Below are 22,351 nucleotides of genomic sequence, written 5' to 3'. Positions count from 1 at the left end.
AAAACCAGCTTTTTTGGCAAAGACTCTTCTAACTAAGGACTTAGGCGAGTTAAGTGTAAAAAACACATGTGTCTGAGCAAACCAGTGGTCAATATGTCCTCAACTTTACCCTGAATTCAGAGAATTCAGCAGCCCTCACTGCTCCCTGATGTGCCTTGGTCTTCAGCAATGTGTCCTGGTCTTCTGACATCCCCCCAGTCTTGGTCCTCTGTCCAGTGCTTGGTGCATGAGCCAGGTCTTTTTGCTTAGTGTTTATGGAGACCTGTCAAATCTGATGGTAAGAGTGGCTGCTCCTATAATCTGCTTATGGGGTTTCAGCACTGATCTCATCTGATACTTGTTTTGTCACTGAGGAATGGCAAATAAAGCCCATATTTCTGTTTATATCTTCTGTTTACTGAATCCAGTGAAGGAGGTTTGCTTCTTCTGTGTGTAGGCACCTCCAGTGGGAGATGAAAGGTATAACATACTAGTGAAAAGGTAACTGCCAGCTGAATCAAGAAGTATTTAAAACACTTCTTATATTCCTGGCAGAGCTGGGGCCAGTGGCTTATAGGTATCCTGGACTGTCTGTTGGAGCCGCTCATGTCCCTGTTGCAGAGATTTGCAAGACAAGAAATAAATGTTGAGAATTTTACAGATGAACCTGCTGCTCCTTGGATGTGGCATTGAACCCTGGGGCATGTTTTAAGGCAGTGTGACTATGTAGATTTTTTTCCACTGTCTTTGGGGGTGTGATTGCTTGTTCACCTACGTCAGCAGGAAGCACTGCAGACCTTGTGGGGTTACTCTGGGAGCTGTTGTCCTGCAAGTCCTGCCCTCTGCATGTTGCCCTGTTTTCCTGTGGGCCTTCATTTTCCTTTAGGGAGAAGGAGCCATGGTTGGTGGGTAACAAATCTTCTATACAGAGAGAACAGATGATGCCATTTTGGTACCGGAGCATGACTGTGCCTCCTGGCAGATGTGGCTTTGCTATGCAGTTTGACATCTTGACATGAGCAGTTTTCAGCCCGAAGTATATGTGCAGCATCAGAACAAAACTTTTTCTTTCATATTTTTTTTAACAGATCTGAAAATTCTACTGTTGGCCAACTACTAGAATTCTTGTTTTATTTGCTGCTAGTGAAGGCTCTGCAATGCCAGGAGTGGAGTAACTGAAACTTCCTCAGAGTTTTAGGCATGCAGTGAAATGTTAGGCTCATTTATAGTTGGTTGATGTCATCTTTCTAATCCTTATGGTTTTAATTCTTTCTAATAAAAGCAGTAGATCTGCAGAAACTGATGAACACAGAGCTGGGCAATTTTCTGTGTGTCACTTATGAGCAGGCAAGTGGATTTGTCAAGCCTTGCGTGACAGCTTGAATTGTTGAAAGTTCTGTTGAGGGTGTACTTTCCCTTCGCTTTCACCTGAGTGATGATTCGCACTCTGCAGCGTGGACTAAGGGAACCGTGATCAGTGTTATGGATTTCTTTTTGAGACTGCAAGACCTTGAGAGGTGTTGGAATCATCTCTGCTGAACGTATTTGATTTTGTTCCCCATGTCTTGCAATGGTATTTGTTTTGAAAGTTGCATATTGTCTTCTTAGGAGTTGAAATCAGTTAATATGTTTTTAAAACTTTATTCTCATGAGTTCAGCTTTGCAAAATTGTCCCTGCATGAGCAGAAAAACATGCATGTTGGAGTTTCCAGGACAGCCTCTTCTGTCTCTTGAAAACGCTTTCTGGTTCTGATTGACTTGAATTTAGCTTTCTGGTCTGTTGGGACAGAAGATTGTTGGAGACTCAACAAATTAATCTGGACACTTCCAGCCATATAATGTTAAAGTGTTGATACATGTTTTCTTTACTCAGAATCTTCTTCAAAGACTTATAAGTCCTCCCTCAATTTTTATAACAGATAGTTCATAGCCCCAAGAGTCGAACCTTGGAGTCATCTATCTCAGGCTTGGCTCTCAAAAGAGTAATTTCACTGAATTGAAGAGGCAAGTGTTTGAAATTCAGGAGACTATAAAATTGATTCTTCCATAAAGAAGTAATTTGTGGTAAATGGTGTTGTCCTCTGGGCAGCTATTCACTCATTTTATATGACCAGGACCCTTGAAACATGGTCAAAAAGATTAGAGAAGGACATCTCTGATCCGTCATTTATCTGCAGAGGCCAGGAAAACTTTTCTTTTGACGATGCAGTATCTAGGAGCAGACCCAGCCAAACACACCATTTTACTGTAGGCTGCTGGGGGCTGGAAAAATGCAATTTTAAGAAAAGTTTGGATACTGTTCTGGAGTTAACTAGATTATTCTGAAATACTTAACCAGGTTTTCAATATTTAGTTGCATGTTCTCTGCTAAGGAAGCAGCAATGCACTGCATTACTCCAGAAAGCGTATTGGAGATCCAGGTGTGGTTGCAGGGTTCTGCCTTCTGGGAAGTAAAATTGTCTGGCATGAGCCCCCCCCCAAAAGTATCCCCCCTGAGAAAATAGTCACCTCTCCCTTCCTGCATTACTCTGGTGTACTAGACTCGCTCAGTGTGAAAGCAAGTAGGCAGCTGGCATCTGCGTGCTGTGTCCTTGCCTCAGTAGAAAGTCTCTGTAGACAAGAGAAGGAAATCATAGCACTTGCTGGCCAAAGTGCCATCTTAAAACAAAAGTAGTTACTATAGTTAGCATTCAAATACATCAGGAAATTAAATTGCAAGTAAGACAAGCTTTTACTTTCATCCATATATATATGTTTTGTTATTTCTGGTATTGGTCTTATAACGGTCCTTCCCCAGCACTTCTTGTTCTTGAATATTTCTTCTTATTTAATGTTACTGTATGTGCAGTCCTTAAGCATGTTTGTCCTTCACCTCATACTGGGAGACACATAAGAGATGGTAAAAACAATAACCTGGTTGGGAGGACAGGTGATGTGAGGAAGTACAGTCTCATTTGTCTGCTTGTCACTTGTGTTGGCACCACAAGACTCCTGACATGGTGGAACAGCAATTGGATGCCATACATAATAAATTTAAGAGGGTTGCTTTTGTTTGTTGTTTTGTTTTTTTTTTTTTTTTCCCAAGGTAGATCTAGTGTAATCTTTTAAAAAGTAAGGAGTGTTCTTGATAAACCTTCATAAAGCACGTTGCCACATCAGCATTTATTCTTGAAGTCTGTTAAGTATGAATACCTAAATATTCAAACTGACCTTTCCAGATATGCTCTCTCTCTCGAGGAGATACAGTTCATATTATCTTCATAATAAGCTGTTGTTATTTAATAAGAATATAAATGGGCAGTGCACTTTATAAAGTGGTGAAATACCTTCCCTGCCCCTAAGAATTTGCTCTATAAGCAGGAATAGACAAAAAAGGGGAATGAGAGGAAAGGATTTATATAAATCAAACTATGCAGTAGCTTAAGTCTTGTGCGGATATTTCAATGTCTGTATGTTCAGTCACGTCGTAGGCCCCTGTAATGTGAAAGCATCTTACTATCAGAGATTGTTAAATGCTAAATATTTTTTAGAGAAAACTTGGAATAAACCAAAATATCAGCAATTTCATTAATCTATTCAAACAGTAGAAATCAGCTTATGAAAAATAAATTTAACATATCTGAGTCAGTAGAAATAATATAATACACCTTTTTGAATATTTGTAAAGTACAATGTAATGGGTAAATTAAGTAGGTTTCTGCCATGAGCTTATTAGTTTCCTCATGCTAGATTCAGATCACTGAAAGCAGCAAAACCGTAAGACTGAATATTCTGTGTTATACAACTATTTGGAACATACAGAGTTTAGAAACATGTTTAATAACTAATTTATCAAATTTTAGGTTGCCTCAGCAAAAAATACCTATTGTAATAACATGCAGTTTTAAAGGTTGAATTCCTACAGGATACTGAGTGTTCCTGACCAGCTATCTGTACTCTCTATGATTCAGAAAGAAATAATTTCTTCCATGTTTGCATTAAAAACTGACTTAGCCATAGTAAAGAACAGTTAAGCTTGCATCACTTTCATATTTATAAGTCTCAGCCTCCTATTAATGCAAATAATGGGGAGTTGGCTGCAGTCATCACATTATGTTCATCTACCACCCTCCCTTCCCAGACAGAGGCAAAGGGATATCCTAAATAAATGAAAATTGATGGCTCCTGCAGTAACTAAAGCATCTCTTGGCTCGTGTTGTTTCCCAAAATTGTAAAGGAAAGAAGTACGAAAATCGGTACAGATGTCCCCTTATATTTTTTCATTAACTAGCAGGTGCTTTGAGTTGAAGAAACTCAAAGACATGCAAGCGTAATAATAAGGATAAAGCATTTCTCTTTATTATGGTCAGTTACTGCTAATCTCCTCTTAGAGTATTAACAGGGATTTATAGGGATTCATTTGTGTTTTAGGTTTGGAGGTAATTAAGTACCTTTCTGTTGCAAAGAAGAAACGGAGAGAGAATTGGCTCAAAGCTAAAACAAGATTCCTGTACTAGCGCACATATTAAACTTCCTTTTATTTGGTTGTCACCCCAATAGGAATGATTAGTGGGTTGTAAAGAAAGAAAATGTATTGCATTACATCTATTAAAGCATGTTTTATATGTAACAGTAATTAAAATATAATTGAAATCATGAGTTCTTCTAATTATTGGCTTTACATAATGCATAGTTAAAGAGTGAGCTTCTATAAATGTGTCCTTTTTACACATCCAGAAATGGTTTGCTGGCAGCATTTTAATTAAAGATGGATTAGTTAAAATGCAGTTTAATCATTCTGTCATCAAAGGATTTAGACCTCATTAATTAGCTGTTGATAAATAGGTTTAAACTACAAAAAATTTAATTTAAAATATGCCAGTTGAGATCTAGAATTATTAGAGCTGGAAATGAAGCAATGAGTCCAAGAAAAATTCATGCCATCTCTTTCCATAATATTAGATTAAGTATGAAATTTAGACTAGTGCAGAACTTAGTTCTGCCTTGTTACTAATGGACATGACTCCAAGTGAAATTCAGAATTGGTGAAGAAATAAAACAGAGACCCTTCTTAATGATTGTTGCTTTGTAGTGCAGCAGTGGGATCTGTTCTCCATTTATGTATTTGGTGAAGATTGAAAACTCATTTTAAAATCCTTCTGCTCTAGGAAATGGATGAATATAAATCCTGGATTCAAGTTTTATAACTTTCACGTTGCTGTACAGGAGCTGTGCACGAGGAGATCCCGCTGCTGTGTTAGCTACCTAAATACAACAGATGGGGAGTGCCAGACTGACAGGCAGGCAGGAGCATGAAGCAACATACAGAAGGTGATGTTACCACAGTGTAGAAGGAGGGCAAGTTCCCACCTTGAAACGCATGCTCTACGGCTGCGTTCTCCTTGATGCCAGTACTGAACCACGCAGCTGGAGGGCAGCTGAAGACTGTTTCACTTGCTGTTGCAGTAGACTCCAGAATTTCACACAGGGTCTGTTACCTCTGTCAGCTGCAGGGATGGTTACTCAAATCAATTCACTTTCATTACTTGCAATGGTCTAATCATACCTGGAATCTCAGTGATGGCAATCTCTTGTACTATTCATGCTTTTTCTGTCAGTTAGTTCATGGTAGTTCTTTGACTCACTGGAGCTCTGATGCAATCCTTGGGGTAAACCTTAATTTGTATTCTCTGTAACAGCCCCTTGGCAGGCTTGGCAGCTCTGGAAGAGGCATGTTTGTCTGCTGACAGAGCACACACACTTACTGCTGGTTGAGCTGCTGCATACGAAAAAAATAAAACACAGAAAGTGTGGTAGACCTTGACTTGCAAGTTTGTCAGAATTAACATCAAAATCTTTGCAGGTTTGTACTATGAATATCTTAATCAGCTTAATTGCTGTGAAACAGTGACTGTAAGGATTTCAATAGTTTAATAGATGTAATGTTTGAATCCATAAGTCAACCGGTTTCTATGCAGTTGAATCAAACAATTCTGACAAATGATAGGTGAATTTTCCAAGTAGAGTTAAAAGAGGTTCAGGAAAATAATAATTTGACAACCAAACTTGGAAGACGTTCTTAACAGGCTTCAAGAGTGTTAATTTAAAGATTGTGTTATTGGAAAGGTGTATTTACAGAGCACTCTGGCAACTGTTCTGTCTCCAGGTTACCTGTTCAGTTGTCTTGCCAAGCTTCTGGAAAAGCAGCAGCTGAGTATGAGGTTACAGACTTACATAACCATTGTCTGCATTAAAACATTGGTAATGAAATGGGCTAGCAGAACTTCTGTGAAAATGCATAGTTAGATGAATTTTCAGAGTGACATAGAAAAATGTTGCACCAGCGTAGAACTAGATGAAAGGCAAATCAAGTGAAAGTGGGTATATGCACTTCTTTAAAACTGCATGTGTTAAAACTCTTGCCCGTTCCTCATACTGGGAAAGAAAAAAAGGATTTAAACTCAAACAGAGCTGTTAGAAGAAACTTACATCAATCTTTCTGGGAGGGAGAAGGGGAGATTATTCCACAGACATTCTTAAACTACTGCGGTATCACAGAGTCATGTTGTTTTTAAGTTCTCTGTCCCAAAAATTACTCAAAAATTTTAGGTTTGCAAAATGATGGGGGAAACCTTGCTTCATGTGGAGTAGTTAACTGTGGTAATAAAAGGACAGCCATGAAATTAAAAAAAAAAAAAAAAAAAAAAAAAAAAAAAAAGTATGTATGTGTGTGTGTGAGGAAAATGCAATTCCAGATTCCCTAAATCCACCATGTAGTTTAGCCAACAAGATGAAATATTAGCTAATGTCATATAATCTCTTCAGTTATTCTTTACATAAGACAGGTAATTTATAATTCCCAATTATGCAATTAAAATGCTAATTGCCCCTCACCTAAACTCTCTGTTCTTGAACTGAGATTATCAATTACTTTCAATCATTGCAAATCATTTACGACATATGTGACAGTGCCGAGTTTTTGTATTATTTATGGACTTTCTGTTTAATGTGTCTCTGGTTTCCAGGTAGCGTTAATGGCTGGTGGAATGGCTTTGCCTTCGTGGGCTTTGTTTCCTGAAGGAATGACATTCCTTCTGATCTGTGTCATTTTGTATTCTTAAAATATATGTGCATTTTGGGGTAATCTTACCCTTTGTTCCAGCCCTGAGCTCTGGCTTGTCATGCATTTTAGTAAAGGGAAGTAGCACATTTAGAAATACCAACATGAATTTTTGATTACAAAGGTGAGACTACTCACTTCTATGCTGCTTCTACACAGCTTTTCCTTCTTTCATAATAGATGTTCTGCACTGTAGCTACCTTAATACAGTTTCATGTGTCATACCTGCTTGCTAAAGTTACAGTTCTTCTATCCCTGCTGAGCTCAGATAACATTTTTCTCTTCTAAGGACGTATTATTATCTAGTGTTTGCTGCATATAAATAAAACTAACTTAGTTAAAGAAAACACACCAAAAATGAGAACAGAATCTAGATGTTGGAGTTCAGAAGGATCAACATTTTTAAAAAAATACACATTATTTCTGCTTGTGCATGATACAAATTAGGACAATTTTAAATAGAGGTGCTTCAAAGTATAGCTACCTTCACTATTTCTGATTGTAATTTCTGTGCTGTTGATAGTAAGCTCCAGCAGCTCTACTCCATGAGCATGCAAAATAACCCAGCTAGTGGTTTGAATCTCTAAAATTTTCATTAGAAGTAGTGTGAACACTTGGGTTTATGAAGTCAATGCATAGAAATAGTTCTGTTTCTTATTGTTCATGGAGCAGTAAGTTCTGTTCTAAACAATTTCCAGTCATGTAGACCACTGAAATAATAACATTGCTTTCATAAATCTTTTATGATGCTATTTCCGAGGTATAGAAGAAACCTTTGCTCATCTGCTCATAGTGCTAATTTTCTTGTTCTGGTGCGAGTTTGTAATCCACCATTTGTTCATTAATAGCAAACTGGATTATTTCTTCTACTCTTCTCCACTCCCCTTCTTTACTCTTTCGCAATGAAGTACTGACTTTGGTATTAAAACAACCTCAGATGTGTTTTGCAATGCTGCAATGTTGTGTTGTGAACTAAATGAAAACAGGATTAGATAAACTATGCCTTAAAACATCTAGTTGCCCATGGAAAATGAATGACATTACCAAAGTAAATTGGTTAACAAAGAAAAATGCTCTGTATTTAAGAACCTCACAGTGTCTAGGGTGGGTTTAAAGGAAGCACTGCTCACCTTGCTCGTATATCCACTGATGGGTTGTTACAGATGCCTCCTGTTCTCTACTCAGTGCACAGTTATTCCAGCCTAGTATGATGTTAAGTATACTTCAGATATCATGGACAAATTATATATACTGTAGCTTAACAGTTTTGTGTTATTTGGCTTTATAGCTTTCTCATGTGAAGATATTTATGTGTCTAAATGACCAAAATGGTGACTTTCAGTCCTGGCATAAATAGAGAGATGAGCATTGGAAAATTCAGCCTTCTGTGAATTCTTTAAAAAAGCTTTGGGTTTTAGCCTGTCTCATGGCTACACTTGATATTTACACAGTACAAAAGCGTAAGGGCATGTTCTAGTTGTAATTCAAAAGTAATTCAGTGCACAGATAACTAATAGATACTCACCTATGTCTTCCAACTGTACTCATAAAAAAAGCCAAAAAACTACAGAAAAATCCTCCAGGTTCTGTACAGAACTCCCTTAAGCTGCTGTGGTTTCCAATTTATAGTTCAAAACTACCTGCTTGCATTTCAATGCTAGTCTCAAAGGTTGTGTTCAAAGAATGCTGTTTTTGAAGTGTGTAAAGGTTTCTTTTTATTAGGAGGCAACTTTCTCAAAGGTGCAATGAAGAAATTATTGTGGATCTGAAACATCCTCAAACCAGTGAGTTCCAGTATGAAAAATTTTGTGTATAAATATATTTTCAGTATGCACACATTAATGAGATACTAACCCATCAGTGGCCTTGACTCTTCTGTACTTTGTATACTTCACAAGGCAGTTGCATTTCTGACAGCAGATCTCTCTGATACACAATCTAAAACTCTGGTTCCTGAACTATCAGTATCCAGCAGGTGTTCTTGATGTGGCTCCAGTACCTGGGAGTAATGAACAGGGTTATTCAGTGGTTTTGGTCCTCCTTCATCGGAAACCTTGGAATGAGTAATTGTTCCTCCATCCCAAAGTGACGTGCACGCCTTGTTCTGCAGCGTTTCACTGTAGTAACTAGGAATGTGGAACTGGAATAGAGGGACCATCAGAAGATACCCCTCAGGAATGGATTGGGCTATGTGATAGAAACTTGGCTTAAGGTTTTAATAGTATTTTTTGCCACTTTTTGTTCCTTCTCTATCTTTCTTTTCTTCATACTTCCTGCGTTTTCTCTAATTACAATTTTTGCCTGTCTTGTAAGATACAGGCTAAAATACTCAATTGGATTTTTATCCAGAAATCAAACCTTTTTGATCTAGAAGTGTCTTGGTTTCAGGAGTGAATAGCTGAGAAATACAAAACGTGGTTTTCTTATAAATATTTGTTGTAACTCAAGAAGAGCTGATGACAAGAATTCAAATTAGAGATTACTTGTTTACTTTTGGGAAATACAAATCACACTCTGCTGAGTGTGTATGGATATGTTATTCTAGTGATGAGGAAGATCTGAAAATAAGCAAAAAGTGTGAGGGATGTAATTACAGCTAGTTTCTATCCCTCTTGCTTTAAGTGCCCTTATTCTGTAAATCCACTTAAGTGAGGAAAACTGTTGACATTAAACTACTTTGATTCAATTGACATTCCTAGCACAGATCTGATTGTAATTGTCAGTGTGCATTAGATAGCAGTAGAAACTGGACCAAAGATGATCATAAGACACAAGCATTGTTGTCAGAGTGGTTCTTATAGTTTGTCAGAAAGACTATCCATAGAAGGTTTTACTTCAATGGCTTTTTAGGCTGTTTTGAAGTTGAGGCATTTTAAGCATTCTGGAGTTCTGTTTGGATGTATGCAATACTCCATACAATCTCAAATATAGCAAGTATATACTTTTTCTGTTATTTCTAATGAATAAGAACCCATTATTTCTGAAGGTGGAGTTTTCTTCTCTCAAGTCAGTATAGTCAATAAGATAGTCAAGACTCAGCAGAACGGCGGGGCTAATGCTATCTTGTGCCTCCGCAAATTTGCAAGGGTGGGGACAAGTGCACTTACGTCAGTTTTACTTGAGTTGATGGCAGCTAATACTTGCTCTTTTTTAAGTTAATGGAAAAAACAGTGAGGTTTTAAAAACTACTTTCAATCTCTACTTATTGTCAATTAGTTAAAGAAGTTGATGTTTTCTGACAAAAAGAAAAAGCACCAAACCTAGGATGTACCTTGTTTCAAAAGCAATGCAATACCCATGCCAGCTCAAAGTGGCATGCATTTAAAAGGTAACATCTGACATGCAAGTACACCAATGGCTGATCTGTGTACACCGCCAAGGTAGCACGTGTATGGTAAGTAATACATACACCCTCCAGGGAAATATTGTGTAAAACATGACAGGAGGCTTTGAAACCCATGAAAGAAGGAGAAGATAATGATGTGCTTAACGTTCGTGTCTGTGTTGGTTGCATTAAAAGCTCATGGCAAAGCATCCAGCACCAACATAAAACTGCCTAAACACACATATCTTCCAATCAAAAAGACCAGGCAAAGTTCAAGATGCGGTATTTGCAATATATGTGGAGTGCCAGATCAAATGATATTCTATCCAACTATTTCAGACTTCATACTTTTGTATTGCACTTTTGGATAAAGATACTTGCAGTGTGTAGGCAGTGAAATCCTGGTGGGAAGATGTCTAGTGGCAGAATCTGCATTAACTTCAGCGGAACCAGGATTTTAACTACAAAGTACTGGCAGCTCCTCTAATTCTAGATATACGTTTTTCAGCTTTGAAAAGCCAGCATTTGCCATTAAAGGGTTATGCAATCTTTCACTTACCTAAGACATGTTGTACAAGGATGTTGGCTGTCTCTGACAGAAATGGATTTTTCCAACTACATGAATGTGTTTCTAATGAGTCATAGCCTGAAAAAGTAAATTCAAAAAAAAGCGATGCGAGTAGTTTTACTACCAGAAAACTCATTACCTGGCAAAGTTGTACTATCTTCAGCTCAGTCACATAAACAACCACTTCTTACTTACTCTTAAAAGAAAGTCCATAATGTTTGATGAAACAATCAGGTTCATTTTTTAGAAAACGGAAGCAAAGTTCAGGCAACAGCTGGATTATATGAAGCATGTCTTAATTTATTTACCACTTTTTACTGCTAATCAGGGAGTACTGCAAAAGGTGAATACTATTACTCGGCTGCACAGTTTCATATAAATTGCAACCATGAATATGCGATCAGTTGTCATACGGTAAAATAAACCCTGCTATCCCTGCATCACTGATGATGGAAAGATGTTTACAACCTTCATTATTTCATTTTTAAAGCTCTTTAGAAGGTTACTGAAAGTTGCTGTCTGGAGGAGATAGTTTATTCTATCATTTAAGGTGAAGGGTCTATAAAATACACTAAAAGTTGCTTCCTAAAATGTAACTATACATATATAACATAATATGTTATCGTGCAAAATGTTTGTGCATAATGTCGTGTCTTACAGAGTAAACCTTGCCTGCAAGTGTGTTAGGGAAGAGCGGACCCGTAACTTGGTTTCCATATGAAATGTCCATTTGGTGGAAAAATGTTTGCATCAGAGCAAATGACAGTTTAGGTGATAAATTTTTATTAGATCAATTTAGTGATATCTCTGCTGTGCTCTCACCATGTCAGAGTTTCTCCTTAGTTTCTCTGTCATTTGACCTATCGCTACTGTTTGTTGTTTGGGGCAATACAAAATTACTACTTCTACCTTGTAAAACCACAGCATTCTGAACAGAAAAGGGATCTTGTAAACTGGGTCTCCCTACTAAGCCTCCAAATGTAGGCTTTTTTTTTCCTTGTGTGATTGATTTGTATGTTTTGTTTTGCCTCTCTTTAAATACTGTCATTTTGCGTAATTTTAAAATATGGTTTGGATTTACAAACATGTAATATCTTTAATATCCTTCAAAGAATTTGAATTGCGTTCTGTGGATTGCTGCTGCAGAAGGACAAAATCACAACATCTCTATTCTTTGAATAGCACCATTATCACTTTGTGTTAATGAAATGATTTCAGTATTACAACAAATGAGTTTTTGAAATTCATTCTGTATTAAAGGGAATTGGATTGTAATTAGAGCATATTTCAAAAAGAATAAAAGGATCCATGATATGTGCTTAGCTCTTAAAGCACCTAATCCTATATTAATTGTGCTTTGGGCACATCTGCCCTCATGTGAAGGGGACTTTGAAAGTGAAGATGAAAATGTTTTAATGCTTTTAAGGCCAAACAGCTCCTCCAGCAGGACAACAGTGTGAGAAGATTACTGTTGGAGAGCATGGGACTCCTTTTCCTTCCCTTCCTTTTCCTTCCCTTCCCTTCCCTTCCCTGTCCTTCATGTGCACAAAAGCAAACGATATTGTGTTGTAATGTTCTTTATAGGTTATTGAGGACTCAGCTTAATGTTATCACGTTATCATCTTGCTGTTGGGATTGAGTCTGTGTTAATTTTTTTCCATGTTTGGGCAGTGGAAGATTATAGAGGTATTTAGGTACCATGATCTGAAATGGAATAGTCTTATGTTTTCTCTGTGTCTGTTGTGCTACAGACAAGAAAACATGAGACCATCCATTCCAGCATGGACTGTGACGCTAGCAGAAGGTGTCTGGCTTGATGTAATGGGAAAGCTCTGCTGGCTTGTCTGGAGACAAGGGTGTACAGCACAGTCGGATGCAATTCAGGCTTCACACATACATAGGGATATTTAGTTCAGCTTTCAGCAGAGGGTATCAGTGGGGTGGTAAAAATGAGAGAGCTGCTGAAATTATTTTGAAGAAGAGCTTTGCCCTGTCTGGCAAGCTCCTTCCCTGTGAAGTGTTGGTTGGACTTCAGTTTTGCTGAATCTACACACCATAGACTGAGGGCAGCAGGGTTGAAAATCGGGATCGTGGATGCGACTGTGTGCCTGAAAAGCAGCAAGAAGTGGTTTTGTCAACTCCGCTTTGGAGAGTTTGGCCAGCTTCAGCATTTAACTGTTACCATCCTGTTCGTTCTGTGGTCAGATGAACTACCTTTTTCCAACAATAATTTGCCTTTCTGTGTTGAGTTGTTAAGGAAAGCAATTTGCCTTTTGAAGTTACCAAGCTGCACTCGAGCCCCTCTTCTCTGCTGCAGAGTTGCTTAATAAGCATTGTGGAAATTGCGTGACACTCAGCAGGACTGCTGAGCTGTGGATGTGGGTGGATTTGAGTGCTCAGCTGAGCAGAAATGGGCAGAGAGCCTCATGAGGGAGCTGGGGATTTGCACCAACACAGCTGTACTCAAGCAAGACTTGCTTTCCTCCCTGTCTTATGGTGGTTTTGAATATATTATTAATTACTGCCTGCCTTTCTTTGCAGCCTGTTCCAGCACTACTGCTATGCTCGAGGTGGCATGCGCCACACTTCCTACACTTGCATCTGTGGCAGGTAAGTCTGTGGTTTATACTGAACTGTTGCAGCCTTTATGGTCAGTTTTCCACTGGATATTTGTAAAATTGTTCCTTTTAGGCACAGGATGTGTTTGCGAGTGCCACCAGAGTTTTGAACTGTTTCCTCTGTAGAAGCCAAAGAAAGGTGCCTTGGCGCTGTGTCTTAAAGAAATAACTCCATTACAGTTTCTGCTACACTCAAGAGATTCCCCAATGACTGCTGCTACTGCCAGGATCATGTTTATGCTCACATCTGTGCTGCAATTGGCTTTTTTATTAAATAGCGTTATGGAGCAGGCCTTTAGAGTTATTCTCTGTTGCTCAAAAATACTCTCTTTGAAATACACCTTAAGTATTTCATATCATTGTCAAAATTCTTTGCCTCAAAGGTTAGGATGTGATTAAACTAATCTTCTTGGAATTTGGAAATTTTTTGCTCTCTTTTTCTTGCTGAACAGCTAGCGTTGAAGGTATTGTATTTGGGAAAGTATTATAAAAGTTCTCCCTGCAGTTGTAGAAATGTACATTTTTAATTTGCAGAATTTCAAGAGAATAGTGTAGGATACGTGTTGAAGGACAGCTGTGTGCTTTGTGGAGAGATTAATCTTATTTAGTCAGTGGAATTAATCTGATCAGAGATATGTGACAGTTAGATGAGGCATATATGTTGGTATATATGTTCTACTTGTAGATCATCTGCTACTCACAAACATTTGCCCTACACTGAAGTCACATACACTTAGTAAAAATAATTTTTACATTAATGACAGTAATGTTATATTGCTTTGGAGATAATAAGGACAATTAGCATCTTCACTTCTTTCTGCTGTTTACTCAATTGCTTATTTGTAAATGCAATTTTCCAATTTATATGCAAAATTGCAGTAGGAGCATGAGCAGTTTTATGGCAAATTGTGCATCTAAATTGCCTGAGAAGTTTCCTGCTTTAAGTACCATCATATAACTTGAGAATTAGCATCCCATTGAAATGAGACTCCATCTCTATGGTATTGTCACAGGCTGTGATGGTAAAATGAAGTTGTCTCTGTGTATGGTTTTTCACAGCCATAGAGACTTCACATTCACTTACAGTAAATCAGAACCCGTGCTGCAGGATCTGGTTTGGGTGCTAGAGAACATCAATGGCTTCGCTGAACCTATAGAAACGTCTACCGTATGCTTGTATAGTGAGTCCTTGTGACCCCATGGGGACAGACTAAACTCTCCACAGGACTGAAAAACCCAAGACTTGTGTTACATGGCTCAGGGAACCCAGGAGGAAGAAAACCTCAGCAGTAGTTCAGAAGTGGGTGATGACAGGAGCTTCCTGGGTGTCCCATCCCACCATACTGGAGGGGCTTAGCAGGGCATGGGAGCAGTGTTTGAGCTGCCTCTGAATTGCTGGAGGATTTCATATATGGAGAAGGGCTGCCCTTGAAATGCAAGATCCTAATGATAACCATGACTCACTGTTGTAGTTGGGAGCTGGCATTGTATCCTACCACTATAAAAGTGCAGACAAACTTGATTTAAAAAAAATAATAATTATATAAGATAGAATACAAAGGCCTTTGTCCGTAAATTGCTATATTCTGACTATAAGTGGTGAAGTAAGAATGAATAATATTAACAGTTTTAAGCTAGGTCCTAATAAAATGAATGTAAGTAGATCTATCTGATGAATTCAATTAACATAATAATGGCAAAAATAATAGGCATTTTTTATTACCATGAAAATGTCATGCATTGTAAATATTACACTTAATTACATTTATGATTAAAAATAGCTTTTGCAATTAGGATTTTGAATAGTTGTGGTTTATTCTATTCATGCTGATTTTTGTTGTTTTCCTGACACTTAAAACTGTGATATTTTGACAGGATCTTTCCTTTTTTAGATTACAGGCCTGATAATTTCCATAGAAGACAATCATGCTTTTAAATAAAAACCAAGCTTGTTATTCAGATTTTAGAAAAGATGCTCACTAAGCTGGAAATCAAGAGTAATCAATATGTATTTAAGTACAGAAATAAATGACTGGCCACACATTGAGTGCATGCATTTGTTGCTGTCCCTGTCCAGTGTTACACTCTTCGGGAGATGTTAAATGAATATTTGGTGTGACAAAATATGCTTTATGTATTCACTTGCAGGTATTCACTGTCCAATCAGTTGAGAGTAATAACACACACGTACTAGTATTACAGGTCATCACATAGTGAGGTTAATTCTGTAGCTGGCGATGCTTTCAAACACTGTCAACTTGTAAGTGGCTTGAAGCGCAAACAGACGTCAAGGAAGTGCAATTAAATGAGAATGGTAGTATTTGATAAACGTACTTGGATATATTTAGTACTAATCTACAAAGTGTTGACTTCCAAGTAGTGTTCAAATGCTAATGAATTGTTCATTGCAGTGTCTTAGTGTACCAAGCAACTATTTTTACAAAAGGGAAAACAAAGGTTAAGTTACACGCACAGTGCGTCCTGGTGACCCTACAATGGATGGCATCAACTGGTAACCAGGTGCAGAGTTTCCACCTGGAGCTAGGTGAGGTGGAGGCATCTGTATCTCTGCAACCACCGCAGAAGCCATGGTCAGCTACTACTTGATACTGCAGCATCTTAGACTTAGGTTCAGATCTTCTTGACAGATGTCTCCAGGCAGATAACAGCTCTCAGCAGATGATACCAGTAATTAAGAGTAACATAGTGCAGTAAAATGCCTTCCTCTATCTGAGGATCACCATAAGTAAAACTTTTTTGGGGTAAGATTAGAATACTTATTGAATCTGTTTTTCTTTCTTTCTTTTCAGTACAACTTTCTGTGATTTCATCTCTTAGATGAAAAAGTGGAGAGAAGGCTGATAGTGCTTCCTTCTGGAATGATGTTATTATTTAAATCAGGATGGAAATAGTTTGCTGTTTTAGTTAATGGTCTGTTGGGTTTTCTTTAGATGTTCTTAATGTAGAGCTAATAGCTGCACTTTTTGTAATGCTTAATGCTCAGCTTAGTCCTGTTCTTAAAATACTGCTGACATTCCTCCTCTTTCTCCTTCTTTTAATCATTTGTTTTCTGGGTGTTTTCTGATTTAAAATGTATTTTGGGGACTTTTTGTCCTTTCCTAGTAATCTGAATCTCTTCCTACTGTTTGCATTCTCAGTGGTGTTAATTTGCAGCTTTTCCGCTGCTTCATGCAATTCTTTTTGTAACAAACACATCTTTGGCACCAGTTAGAGGCAAATTATTAAAGTAATAAAAATAGATACACAGAAATCTCTTGGAGAATTTTTCAGGTTTGTTGCCTGAAGGCAGACACTGGCATCCCCATGTGTGGTGGTTTTCAGAGGTGCTGACCTCCAGGAAGGCAGCAGAGCTGCCAGTGATCCGTGCCTCCCCACAGAGCTTCATTTTAAACCCTGACTTTGGTGATCTAATGCCAGACCTTTCAACTGTTGTTCCTTGGGAAGAAAAGAAATAGTTTCTACAGGAAGGCTCATTTGCTTTGCCAGTGGCTGGGGGTTTTGTTTAAATTGTTTTGAAGCCACCTTGAAAGTCTAACTGAATCATTATGAACAATTTCTGGCTAGCTGTGGCGTTTACCTTGTTGGGTACAGTATCACTTCTGTAGCACTGCTCCCAAAGCACCTTTCCTGCCTTCATCTCGAGATGGTGGTAAAGACGCTTTCTGTGAGGAGGATTGGACTTGCACTTCTTGGCAGCAATGGGCTGGAGGTGTGTCCACATCGGTGTTTTAATTTGGTCAGTAATGCGTTTTTGAAGCAAGATCTCCCACTTGTCCCCAGCTGTGGAGCTTTGCTCGGAGCCAGGGACCAGTCCTAGAGTGCACATGCTGGATTTCTTTTGGGTGAAAAACAGCTGGGGGACCTTTCAGGAGCAGGTCTGCTGTGCCTCTGTTGCTAATGGGTGTTTAGCCCAGGGGACTTGTCCAGAGCCAGTCCCAGGTGAGCAGACCTCACCCCAATCACTTCAGACAGACAAAAAACCTGAAATGCATATGGTGTACATATCTGGTCTTCAGCACCAACTGTGCTCTCTGTGGTACGATCCCGTTTATGCGACAGAGCCAAGATGTGCGTGACAGATAAGGAGTCTCAAATGCCAAGAAAGATTGTGTGCTGCTTAACGCTTCACTAACGGTGCTGAAAAAACAGATTTTTCATGCATCTTCTGTAACAGTTGGTGCCGAGCCTTACAGAAATATTTTGTAAACTAAAACCTTTAAAATGTGCAAAAGAAATCCCCCATCTTTGTATTTGCAATGTCTATTGTTCAAAGCATATATATGACTTGTTTATGCAGCTGGTATGGTATATGACACTGAGGTGCTAGCATGTGATAAGTAAACAAGCTATCTGCAAATACATTAGCATGGAGTCATGCCCTTAAGCTTCATGATAATTTTTTAGAAGTTGATCATAAATATATGCATGTGCTATTTGCTTCTGCTTTATCCCCATTTTTAGAGGGAGATAAGGAATAGTATCTGCAGCTAAAATCCTGATAAACTGCTGTGGAGCATGTATGTGCGTGAGTGTGCGTGTGTGTGTGCGCGCGCGCCAGGTGTTGGGTTTTTTATTGTTTTTGTGTTTTTCCTTAAACACCAAGCATGTGGGTTCACAAATAGTGTCATGCATAGCACCAAGGTCATTCCAGTTGTTTCCAAGTGCTGCAGCCCCAAAATCATAGCCCCTCCACCTGGGAAACAGTTCTTCAGGCGGGTAATGATTGCTGCCTCCTCTCATCAGGCTGATAGTCCAATGCAGAGGTAGGAGCTGTCTGCACTGCTGTCACCTGCATGCGAAAGAAGATGGCTGACGCTGGAAACATGGTTCCTGCCTGTTGTGGTGGAGTTAAACAACTCCAGCCAGCAGCTAAGCACCGCGCAGCCTCTCACTCACTCCCCTCCACCCGCTGGGATGGGGGAGAGAATTGAAAAAAAGTAAAACTTCTGTGTTGAGATAATGACAGTTTAATAGGACAGAAAGGAAGAAAATCATAACGATCATAATAATATAAAAATTAAAACAATAGTAATAAAAGGATTGGAATATACAAAACAATATACACCGACCAATGCCCAGTTAGTTCCCGAGCACTGATCCGCTCCCTGGCTGCCCTGTCCCCCAGCCAACTCCCCCCAGTTTATATACTGGGCATGACGTCACATGGTATGGAATATCCCTTTGGCCAGTTTGGGTCGGCTGTCCTGGCTGTGTCCCCTCGTGACTTCTGGTGCCTCTCCAGCCTTCTTGCTGCCTGGGCATGAGAAGCTGAAAAATCTTTGACTTAGTCCGAATATTACTTAGCAACAACTGAAAACATCAGTGTGTTATCAACATTCTTCTCATAGTAAATCCAAAACACAACACTACTTTAAAGAAAATTATCTCTATCTGAGCCGAAACCAGGACGTCGCTGTATGTGTCGCCTGGCACAGAAGGCCCTTTTGTTTTGATTGCAGTCTATTGCCCTATTATAGATCTTTTTTTCAGACAAGACAAAGTTTGAAAGTGTCCTGGCATGGAAAACTGGAATTGTGGCCTGAAGGAACTATTCTGCCAGTGCCCGGTAGATGGGACACCTCAGAAGGAAGCTCACGTCTGTCTCCATCTTGCATGCAAGCTTTATGGGGCCATTTTTCATTATCTGCACAACAGCATAGGTTCCCACGTTCAGGTGTCTAGGAAGTAAAAAGCAGCCAGCTAGCAGCCGGTTGTAAAACTGTGCTTAAGCTATTGGACCAGCATCACAAAACAAATTTGTTGCAGCCTTAATTCTGTGGGGTTTTCAAACTCTTGATTTAACAACTTTACTTTTTCCCTTTGGAGTGTGTATAATTTTAAGAAATACACTTTGTATCAGAAAATCATTCCTATGATTCTGAAACATTGTCCTTCACTGCCTTATTACATAGTGATTCTTATATGCTAAAAAATACTTAACAATAAAAACCTACTGCTTTCAAAATATTAATATGATCCAGCCCTTTAGATTGAGAGCCTTCAGAAACTGAAGGTGACATCTACTTTCTCCTCCATCATCATTCCTTATGGAGTTGCTATATCTGAATGACCAATGATCTATTAAATACCTAACTGATCACAAGTACTTAATGTATCTTGAAGTTAATCTCTTTTTGGATACAGTCCACGTTTACTGTTTTTGTAATTGCACATACCAGAAGTCTAATACGAGAATTATGTCAGATGGCACATATATTCCAGATACAACAAAAGTTTCATTGAAATTGAGCCTCAGATTCCTTTCACCTAAGATAAGAAGCTGTTTCACCATCACAACTTGAAATAATCAAATTTGAGCAGAATGACCAATACAATTTTGATGGAAGGTGTGATACAGACTGGCACGTCAGCTGGAGGGGTCAGTGAGATGCTGCAGTAACCCTGTCCCAACACGTGTATTTTTGGATATGATATAATTCTTCTAGCTTTTTGAAGAGAAAAAGAGAGAGAGCATCTATCTGAGGAGAATAGTATAAGAAAAATAGGTAAAGCTCCAGATCTTTACCAGTCTGTTAACTGATGTTTGATAGACCTGGGGGAATATCAGTAGACAAGAGAGGATGCCAAGGACAAATATAGGTCACTGAATGGATCGTGGAGCTTCAGAAGCGCAGAACAAGGCTCTGTCCTTCTCTGGAGATGTTTTATTCCTGTGAATCAGCAGTTTAGTCTGAAAGGTTTCCAGGAATAAAAACCTTTGTAATGTGATTTTTAATAAGTGGTAAGAATAGAGTGACAGTTCTCATGCCTGTTATTGCTGCTGACATTGTATGCTGCGAAAGCTCCCCGAGCGGCATGCAGCATGTCCGCTCCAGCAGACATCTCGCGTAGCTGTGCCAGAGGTGAACTGGAACTGTTCACTTGGACAGCTGAATTTTTCCAGTCCCAGTAGTCGCTAGAGTGTTTCAAACATGTCAGATGTGTCTCCAGTAGAAGTTTGGTTTTTATGCCTCAGAATCTTTAACCTCACATAGGGAAACATACCACTTAGTATTATTAAAAAAATCCAGAAGGAAATAAACGGGTATAGGTTGAAAGATTACTCTTGCATAATTGCTTCCTTAACACTGTCATGGATGTGGGAAGTATTTATATGAACTGTGCTAAGTTCATTCTGCAGAAAGGTCATATCTTGTAGTCAGAGTAGCAAAATGCCCATTCTGTACCCATTTCTGCTGAGTGAGCTGCAGGTATGCTGTTATAGGCCATGCCAAGGCAGGTCCTACGGCAGTTCTCCCAGACTGCAAAATTTCGGTTTAATATTGAAATGAATTGATGTTTACAATGCCACATGTTTACAATGTTCCTTCTCATGTTATGGATGTTAACGTTTCTTCTTCCATTAATTGTGCTGAATTTTCTTTTCACCTATCAGTGGGGAGAACTCGTCTGTTTTACACTACGGCCATGCTGGAGCCCCAAATGATAGGACTATTGAAGATGGAGACTTGTGGTAAGTAAAGGATTAGAGTTTGTTTGATCTTTTTGTTACACGACTACTGTTTCCATACGCGTGTTGTGTGTACTCTTGGACTTAATCAGTAAAATGATGGCTGCATAATGATGAAAGTCCAAATCTTTACAATAGAATGTAATGTTGTATGCCAGACTAGTCAGGTTTCTTGCAGAGGTCCTGTATACTTTCATCTCCAGCTGAAAGGGAAAAGAGAGATTGTTTTCAAACACTTCTGTGCCAAAGGTACTTAAAATTTAGTTTAAGAAATGTCTGTATTCTAAGTACAAGGGCAGTTGCAAAAATTGGCATCTGAGTTTGCTGTTGAACCTGAGATCCAAACCTCGGCTCTGATGATAGGGTGGAGGGTCAAGGGAGTGTTGCTCTTTTAAGAGCCATTTTAAAAGATGGCTGCTTTTAAAGAATTGCATCAAATTGCAGTATGGATTAGATCTTCCAAATGCTTATGTGTACCCAGACACCCTGGCCTGAAAGTAGACTTTTGAATGTGGAGGAGATCAAACTCATCTTAGTTCAGGTTAGGGCAGGGTGCTTCTACTTCTGTATTGTGCCAAAAATTTCTAAAAAGTTTTTACTTAGAGTTTAGCATTACCATAATACAGCTGCAAATACCATAATTTTTTCTCTACTTGCATTACATGTCCACGTGCTTTGCAGTATGACTGCAGATAAAAGCAGAGTGAATGAAAGCACCAAATACATTGCTATAAATTGAAAGACAAACCTAATTGTGTGATGTTTAATGTAGCAGGATGTAACTTTTGTACTGTACCTCCTAAGACTTTGGTCAAAACCCTGCATTTATAAAAGCGCAGAATTATTTTTAGAGGAGTTAATCACTGACAATCCATTAGATTACTTTTGTAGCAGGTGGAGAAAGGCTGCAGGTATGTATTTTCACAGTTGAATGTACAGGTGTGGAGGAAAGCAAATTAGTATTATCATAAATAGGCTCAAAAGCTATTATGGAAAACAAATTGAACCTCAGAAGTAAAAACTATGCCTTGTTGGCTAATGTTCTGGGCACATCTGTAGGCACTGCAGAATGAACTTACTGAATTACAGATAGGTAATTATTTCTTTTTAATTCTGTAAAAACTTTTTAAAAAGTTTTTTGTAAATAGTTTATGCGTTATCTTCATCTATGGTGAATAGCTTACTAAACCCATCAAATACTGACATTAATTTATTGCAGGACAATAGCTTTGACTTACAATCAAATTGTGTTTGTGCAGATAGTGTGCTG

The 22,351-nt window shown here is 38.6% G+C and overlaps 1 protein-coding gene across 2 annotated transcripts in view; it reads left to right on the top strand.

The window, feature by feature from the left end:
• The window catches only part of PEPD (peptidase D), a 175,983-nt gene that overhangs the window by 99,349 nt on the left and 54,283 nt on the right, over positions 1-22,351 (top strand). For both annotated transcript variants that reach the window (XM_049805309.1, XM_049805308.1), the window contains exons 10-11: positions 13,513-13,581; positions 21,007-21,084. In XM_049805309.1, coding sequence (XP_049661266.1) covers positions 13,513-13,581; positions 21,007-21,084 — 147 coding nt within the window. The remainder of the gene's footprint in view (positions 1-13,512; positions 13,582-21,006; positions 21,085-22,351) is intronic.

This window comes from Accipiter gentilis, chromosome 7, assembly GCF_929443795.1.
Source record: "Accipiter gentilis chromosome 7, bAccGen1.1, whole genome shotgun sequence".
NCBI lineage: Eukaryota > Metazoa > Chordata > Aves > Accipitriformes > Accipitridae > Astur > Astur gentilis.
Note: the sequence above shows the minus strand (reverse complement) of the source record. Positions and strands in the feature narration are given on the sequence as shown.